Source organism: Etheostoma spectabile, chromosome 15 (assembly GCF_008692095.1).
Source record: "Etheostoma spectabile isolate EspeVRDwgs_2016 chromosome 15, UIUC_Espe_1.0, whole genome shotgun sequence".
Lineage (NCBI taxonomy): Eukaryota > Metazoa > Chordata > Actinopteri > Perciformes > Percidae > Etheostoma > Etheostoma spectabile.
In genome coordinates, this window is record NC_045747.1 from 33,987,324 (window position 1) to 33,996,145 (window position 8,822).

The 8,822-nt window shown below is 40.5% G+C and overlaps 1 protein-coding gene across 1 annotated transcript in view; it reads left to right on the forward strand.

Annotated features, from left to right (window-relative positions):
• Window positions 1-8,822, forward strand: part of LOC116702286 (regulator of G-protein signaling 9) — a 27,355-nt gene that overhangs the window by 8,858 nt on the left and 9,675 nt on the right. The window contains 6 exon segments of the mRNA XM_074783881.1: window positions 540-556; window positions 2,757-2,804; window positions 2,917-3,024; window positions 4,245-4,296; window positions 7,067-7,125; window positions 7,731-7,885. Coding sequence (XP_074639982.1) covers window positions 540-556; window positions 2,757-2,804; window positions 2,917-3,024; window positions 4,245-4,296; window positions 7,067-7,125; window positions 7,731-7,885 — 439 coding nt within the window.

Consider the following 8,822-nt stretch of genomic DNA (forward strand, 5'->3'; position numbering starts at 1 on the left):
CTATGACTGACTAAATGTTCCCATAGGGAGAGAATATGTGTTGGTGTCTGTATGATGTTGTTCTATGACTGACTAAATGTTCCTGTAGAGAACATGTGTTAGTGTCTGTATATGTTGTCTATGACTGCACAAATGTTCCTGTGAGAACATGTGTAGTGTCTGTATGATGTTGTTTCTATGCTGACTAAATGTTCCTGTAGAGAGAACATGTGTTAGGTCTGTATGATGTTGTTCTATAACTGACTAAATGTTCCTGTAGAGAACATGTGTTAGTGTCTGTATGATTTGTTCTATGACTGACTAATGTTCCTGTAGAGAACATGTGTTGTGTCTGTATGATGTGTTTTTCTAGCTACTGACTAATGTTCCTGTAGAGAACATGTGTTGTGTCGTTTAGATGTTGTTCTATGACTGACTAAATTTTCCTGTAGAAACATGTGTTAGTGTCTGTATGTGTTTTCTATGACTGACTAAATGTTCCTGTAGAGAACATGTTTTGTGTCTGTATGATGTTCTATGACTGACTAAATGTTCCGTAGAGAACTGTGTTGAGTCTGTATGATTTTGTTCTATGACTGACTAAATTTTCCTGTAGAGAACATGTGTTAGTGTCTGTATTATGTTTTTCTATGACTGACTAAATTGTTCCTGTAGAGAACATGTGTTAGTTGTCTGTATGATGTTTCTGACTGACTAAGTTTCCTGTAAGAACATGTGTTAGTGTCGTATGATATTGTTCTATGACTGACTAAATTTCCTGTAGAGAACATGTGTTGTGTCGGTTTGATGTTGTTCTATGACTGACTAAATGTTCCTGTAGAGAACATGTGTTAGTGTCTGTATGATGTTGTTCTATGACTGACTAAAATGGCTAATTCCCTGCAAAAGAAAATGTCGCTATTTCCCCAAAGTGCCAAATAGCCAAAGTGTATACTAGGAAAAACTCCTGATTAACAAAAGAGTTGCAATTATGTTGAATTATTCAATGTTGTATCCATATTAATTACTGCAATGTTGCTTGGGCTAGCACCCACCCTACTAGACTGGAATCTATTTTTCGACTTCAGAAGCGAGCTTTAAGAATAACATTTTGTGTAAATCGTAGACACCCCCCCCCCTCCCAATCATTGTTTGCCCAGGCGAGTATTCTTAGTGTGTACCAAGTGAATCAACTTCAAATGGCTTTATTCGTTTTTATAGCTCTATAAAAAAGTTATTTCCCCAGCATCTTTGTGATATTTCTACTTTTAATAATGAATTTCACCAGTATCCGACTCGTAGTTGTCTTATTACAAGTTGTTGCTCCTAAATTGTGTGCATTTTCCAAGTGGGTTTGTGCTCTGTTTTTTTTTTAATCGTTTCTGCAAAGAAATTTGTTTTTGTTTTGTTTTTGTTTTTTTTGTTTCTTTGTTTTTCCATAATAGTACATATAAATTGTTTTTAAATTGTTAAATGTAATCGTTTCTACGGAGATTGCCACTTATTAAGCCCCTTGTCCATCACATATTTTTTGTGAAACATATAATACTGTTCTAGTGTTTTTGTTGTGAAAATAAATAAACAAATCAAAAATCAAATTAAATCACTGGAATGGTTCTAACTGTAAAGATGTAAGATTGTAATTTCTGTCTTGGTGTTTGACGCTAGAGTTTTTACTCTAAGTGTGTTCTAAATGACAGTGTGTGTGTGTGTGTGTGTGTGTGTGTGTGTGTGTGTGTGTGTGTGGTGTGTGTGTGTGTGTGGTGTTCAGTGGTGTATCAGTGTGTTCTGAGTGGACAGTGGGTGTGTATGTGTGTGTCTCAATATGTCCTGAGACAATGTGTGTGTCTCAGTGTGTATCAGTGTGTTCTGAGTGACAGTACGTGTGTGTGGTGTGTGTGTGTGTGTGTGTGTGGTGGTGGTGTGTGTGTGTGTGTGTCAATGTGTCCTGAGAACAAGTGTGTGTGTGGGTGTGTGTGTGTGTGTGTGTGTGGTTCAGTATGTTCTGAGTGACAGTGTGTGTGTGGTCAGTGTGTGTGTGTGTCAGTGTGTGTTTTGAGGCAGTGTGGTGTGTGTGTGGTGTGGTGGGTGTGTCTCAATGTGTCCTGAGTAACAATGTGTGTGTGTGTGTGTGGTGGGTCTCAGTATGTTCTGTGAGTGATGTGTGTGTGTGTGTGTGTGTGTGTGTGTGTGTGTGTGTGGGTGTGGTTTCTGAGTGACAGTGTGTGTGTTGTGTGTGTGTGTGTCAGTGTGGTTGAGTGACAGGGTGTGTGTGTGTGTGGGGTGTGTATCAGTGTGTTCTGGTGACAGTGTGTGTGTGTGTGTGTGTGTGTGTCTCAGTGTGTTCTGAGTGCAGTGAGTGTGAGGGTGTGTGTGTGTGTGTGTGTGTTCTGGTGACAGTGTGTGTGTGTGTGTCTGTGGTTCTGAGTGACAGTGAGTGTGAGAGTGTATGTGGTGTGTGTTCTGCGTGACAGTGTGTGTGTGGGTGTGGGGTGTGTGTGGGTGTGTGTGTGTTCTGCGTGACAGTGTGTGTGTGTGTGTGTGTGGTGTGTGTGTGTGTGTGTGTGTTCGCGTGACAGGTGTGGTGTTGTGTGTGTGTTGTGTGTGGTGTGTGTGTGTGTGTGTGTGTGTGTGTCTGCGTGACAGTGTGTGTGTGGTGTGTGTGTGTGTGTGTGGTGTGTGTGTGTGTGGTGGTTCTGCGTGACAGTGTGTGTGTGTGTGTGTGTGTGTGTGTGTGTGTGTTCGTGCAGGGTTTTAGCTTGTATCTGTTTCCACAGGTAAGGACATCATTACAGGATTACCAACAAGATGAAGACCACTACAAAGAGAACACCTAGAAAATCTCCACACATCTCAGTTATTTAAAAAGAAACATAAACACATCCACGCATCATTCATCCCACCCCCCCCCCCCCCCCCCCCCCCCCCGTGTGCTCCAGAGTCCGAGGTCTTGGGACCATGTTGGTGGCCTACGGCTACGTCTACCCCCTGCAGAAACCACAGAAGCTGGTGATGTGCAACGACGCCAGCCTCTACCGCTTCCAGGTGAAGTGTGGTGTGTGTGTGTGTGTGTGTGTGTGTGTGTGTGTGTGTGTGTGCGCGTATGTGTGTGTGTGTCATGTCATACTTTTTATTACATACTGTACATATACTATTACTACTATATATTTGCTACAACTACAACAACACTGTACATTTCTTTTTACATAGAACATATACTGTATACAGTACTTTCAGTACTATACTACCACTCTACCCAGTTTGAAAATTGGCTCCACATATATTCTATAATACTGTAACATAATACTTTGAAAGGAGCCATTCTGCATAATGAGTACTTTTACTTTTGGTACTTTGAGTGCATTTAAAATCTAAAACACGTTCTCACTCCCAGCGCGTCAGAAAGGGGCCTTTGGTGTTTTCTTATTGAAAAAGAAAGTTTACTTTAGCGTCATATGGGTCAGGACTCTGTGGCTCAGGACTCTGAGGGTCGGGACTCTGGGGTGGGTCAGGACTCTGGGGGTCAGGACTCTGTGGGTCAGGACTCTGAGGGTCTGATGTCCAGAGCAGGGCTGTAGTCAAGACCACCTCAGTCGAGTCCCAGACAAGTCCAAGACCAGGACTAGTTGAGTCCAAGTTAAGACCGAGTCCAAAGAGGTTAGAGTCCAAGACAAGACCGAGTCCAAAAAGGTTCGAGTCTGAGTCAAGACCGAGTCCAGGACAGAATAAAGATCTCATGCATGACAGTATCAAGACAATCATTTTGAGGTTTCACTTTCCCTCCAAAATTATTATCAACATAATAAAGACACCTGGACTCGATGCAGACCAAAAGCCATATTGGGCAAGACCAGGGGCCGAGACCGAGACAAGTCCGAGTCCATGTACTAGGGTTAGGGTTAGAAAAACATGGAAAAACCATGGAAATAAGGTCTCGAGTCCAAGACCGGACTCGAGTACCACAGCCCTGGTTCAGAGAAACACTTTGGGTACACACGTGTGTGTGTGGGGGGGTGTGTGTGTGTGTGTGTGTGTGTGTGTGTGTGTGTGTGTGTACCCACAATTATCTTCCTTGTTTAATAATTTTACAAAGCTGCATTTAATCTAATTTTTTGGGACTTGTCATGTGTACAGTCTCCTCCATCATTTCTGGTTATGATTCCCAGATATGACCCAGATATCAGTGTGATACTGCCACTGTTGTTCAGAGATATGAAATATAATATCATCCACTAACCCTGTCTGTCCAATGTCCACCTTTCCAGACCCCATACTTCTGGCCCACACAGAAATGGGTTGCGGAGGACACTGATTATGGTGGGTACAGCACGTGTCATATGGGGGGGGGCTGAATTTCAAATTGCAATATGACAGAATGCGATTAGCCAATCATGATTAATCAGATCGTTAAGTTATGTTTGCTGTAACATATATGCTCCTCTTTTTATTATTAACCCCTGTGTTGTCTTCCTGTTGACTTACTTTTTGTTTTTCTGGGTCAAAACTGAAAGCTTTTTTTTCATAATTTCGGTCGTTTTTTTCTCAACCTTTGTTGCTTTTCCCCTTTTGTCATTTTTTTCTGCGCCTTTTGATGTTTTTGTGTTTTTTTTTGCCCTCACGTTTTAGAAAATGTAACACATTTTAGTCCCTTTTTTTCAATGTTCTTCATAAAATATCTTTTTTGTTAACCCTCATATTGTCCTCAGTGTCAAATTGACCAGTTGTTTTTTTTATTCTTAATATCAGGAACTTGGCTTTCTTTCCACCAAATTGCCTAAAAATAACATGAATGCCATACAATATTCTTCAGGTAAAAATGAATGATGACTTTCATTAAATTGGTTGATTTCAGAATCAGAAATCAGAAATACTTTATTGATCCCCGAAGGGAAACTCTGTGACTGAATTTTATGGCATTTAAAAAAAAAAAGTGACCAAAACCTCGGAAGAAATGACAAAAACAAAAGAGACATAAGGCGATAAAACCCGAGAAATGAATTGTTTTTGTACAATCTCATAAGTTTATTGGCTATGAATTTAAAAAAAAAAGGGTTAATGCTGTAAAATTTAATAAAACAACCATAATTAAAGAAAGCAGTGGGCTGATCATTTATTTTCCTTATGAAGAGTGTTGTGTGGAACAAGCCACATTATTTTTCTGAAAATTTAGTTGAAAGATACTTTTCTGATAAATATATATTTTTTTCAAAATAAGGTCAAATTTGACCCGACAACAACACAAGGGTTATATATACAGATATGTCCTATTTTCACTTGAATTTACATTAATTTTGTAATACTTGATGTAGGAGGTGTAATACATAGATGCTGCTGTAGAACTGAGGCAGATCAGACATATCAGTTTACACAAAAATTCTGGTATTTTTCAATTTTTTCAGTTTTTGTATGATTTAATCTTGCTATCTAATATGATAAATGTTCTGTGTTTGATTGGTCAATGCTCCATGCTCCATGCTCATTGAAAGAAAAACACTTTTTGCTGGCAATCCACATATATGTGCATCCATGTTCTCATCCTTGAATCAGAATACAGAGCTGTTTTGATGGTGTCCCATGTCATAATGCACCATGACATGTGTCATATGTTACACAGAACTTTTTTTCTTTTAATCGCAAATTGAATCGTAACAGCAATTTCGCCAAAAATCGCAATTACATTTTTTTGAACAGCTTTCAGGGGATTTTTGCAAAGATAAAAGCCCTTATGATGAGATAAAATTTGTGGACCACACAGCTGTGGAGTCATAAGAAGGACATATTCAATTCAACTCAATTCAATTTTATTTATAGTATCAATTCATAACAAGAGTTATCTCAAGACACTTTACAGATAGAGCAGGTCTAGACCACTCTAATTTACAGATGGAGAGGTCTAGACCACACTCTATAATTTACAGGTAGAGGAGGTCTAGACCGCTCTAAATTTACAGATAGAGCAGGTCTAGAGCAGGTCTAGACCGCTTATAATTTACAGAGGAGCAGGTCGAGCCACTCTATAATTTACAGATAGAGCGGTCTAGACCTCTCTATAATTTACGAGGAGCAGGTAGGCCACTCTATAATTACAGATGGAGCGGTCTAGACCACTCTATAATTACGATGGGCAGGTTAGACCACTCTATAATTTACAGTAAAGCAGTCTAGACACTCTATAATTACAGATAGAGAGGTTTAGACTGCTCATAATTTACAGATGGAGCAGGTCTAGAACCACTCTATAATTTACAGATGGAGCAGGTCTAGACCACACTCATAATTTACAGATGAGCAGGTCTAGACCAACTCTATAATTTACAGATAGAGCAGGTCTAGACCATCTATAATTTACAGATAGAGAGGTCTAGGCCACTCATAATTTACAGATAGAGCAGGTCTAGACCACTCTATAATTTCAGATAGAGCAGGTCTAGACCGCTCTATAATTTACAGATAGAGCAGGTCTAGGCCACTCTATAATTACAGATAGAGCAGGTCTAGACCACTCATAATTTACAGATAGAGCAGGTCTAGACCACTCTCTAATTTACAGATGGAGCAGGTCTAGACAGCTCTATAATTTACAGATAGAGCAGGTCTAGGCACTCTATATTTACAGATAGAGCAGGTCTAGACCACTCATAATTTACAGATAGAGCAGGTTAGACCACTCTATAATTACAGATAGAGCGGTCTAGACCACACTTATAATACAGATAAGCAGGTATAGACCACCACTCTAAATTTACAGATGAGCAGGTCTAGACACCTATAATTTACAGATAGAGCAGGTCTAGACCACTCTATAATTTACAGATAGAGCAGGTCTAGCCCTCTATAATTTACAGATAGAGCAGGTCTAGAACGCTCTATAATTTACAGATAGAGCAGGTCTGACCGCTCTATAATTTACAAGGACCCAACAGTTCTAGTAGTTCCCTCCAGAGCAAGCAACAGTGCCTATTCCTATTCTTATTCATATGAATATTCTTCAATTCCAACGTTTCCCAGTGTTTACTCTATTGAGTATGTGGGATTTTAACATGTGTGACGGCTCATTGGTTCTGATGTGTTCTCCTTCTGACTTCAGCCATTTACCTGGCAAAGAGGAACATCCGCAAGAAAGGCATGCTGGAACCCTACGAACAGGTCTGTGCACACGGATCAAAATGGGTGGATGTGTGTGTTTGGGTCCAAAAACGGGAGTTCAGTATACTCGCGGGGACCGGTTTGCGGGGCCAAAATGCTGAAGGAATTTCTAAGATTGAAGTTTTACATTTCTCGAAAAAGAACTCGGACATTGTCCGAGATTATAGTGGTCAATTTGAAATTGCAATTAACTGCTTGCAATTTTCACACAAGAAAGCTGAAATGACCTCAAACTTCTTCTTCTTTGTTTTATGGCAGGGTGCCACCATAAAATGAGTTATGATGTAATCTCATTTTATTAGTTATTCTGCAAATAACGTTTCCATTTGCGTTTATCGCAAAAGCCGTTGAGATCGGATGTAAAAACTTTGTCGATGTTCATGAAATTCAAATAAATTTGACTGTTTCCATATGGCATTTTGAAGTCGATTTGACTTAATTTGCATAATAATATGTGGCTGGAAGCGTGGTTTCTCATGTCTCTTATGTTATCAATTATCTTCAGTCTTTTTTATACTGTAGCATGGGTTAGGTTCTCCATAAAGAGATGAGGAGGGATTTTCCAACTTGCTGCCCCATGCTGTCTCTGTTTCTGTGTTTTAAAGGCACATTACAACCACCTCCACGAATGGCTCAACCACAAGTGGGACTTCATCGTGATGCAGGCCTCAGAGCAGTACAAGTAGGTGAAACCATCCACTCAGTCCCTCAGACGGAGGAGGACGTGCTACAACAGCCTGGAAATCCAGACCCAAAGAGACATGACACTGTCATGAATGTGTCATAAAACATTATGAACAAGTCATAAATGTATAAGACATAACGCTCCTTGTAACCCTCATGTTGTCCTCATGTTGTCTTCATGTTGCCCTCATGTTGCCCTCATGTTTCCCTCAGGTGGTTGTCCCATGTTTCCCTCATGTTGCCCTCATGTTGTGCCCTCATGGTTTCTCATGTTTGTTTGGCCCAGTGCTCATGTTGTCCTCAGTTGTCATTGTTTGTCTTCATGTTGTATCATGTTGTCCCTCATGTTGCCCTCATGTGCCCTCTTTGTCCTCATGTTGTCTTCATGTTGTCCTCATGTTGTCCTCATGTTGTCCTCATGTTGCCCCCTTGGTTGCCCTCCGATTTGTTTTCTTCATGTTGTCCTCATGGTGGCCCGAATGGTGTGCTTTGCCCTCATGTTTTCTCATGTGTCCTCATGTTGTCTTCAGGGTGTGCCCTCATTGGTTGTCTTCTGTTGTCCTCATGTTGCCCTCGAATTTTGTCTTCATGTTTCCCTCGCTGTTGCCGCTCATGTTGTCTTCATGTTGTTCCTCATGTGTCTCATGTTTGTCCTCATGTTCTTCCCTTACTTTTGTCTTGCATGTTTGTCCCCATGTTGTCTTCATATGCCCCTCATGTTTGCCTAGTGTTGTCTTCATGTTGCCTCATGTTGCCCCTCATTTTGTCCTTCATGTTTGTCCTCATGTGTCGTCAGTTTCCCTTATGTTGCCTCATGTTGTCTATCATGTTGTCCTCATGTTGTCATATTTTGTCCTTCAATGTTGCCTCAGTGTTGCCCTCATGTTGACCTCATGTTGTTCCTGCATGTTGTCCTCGATGTTGTCGTTCATGTTGCCCTCATGTTGCCCTCATGTTGTCCTCATGTTGTCCTCATGTTACGTTAAAAGTTGACATATTCCAGTCTGTGATTA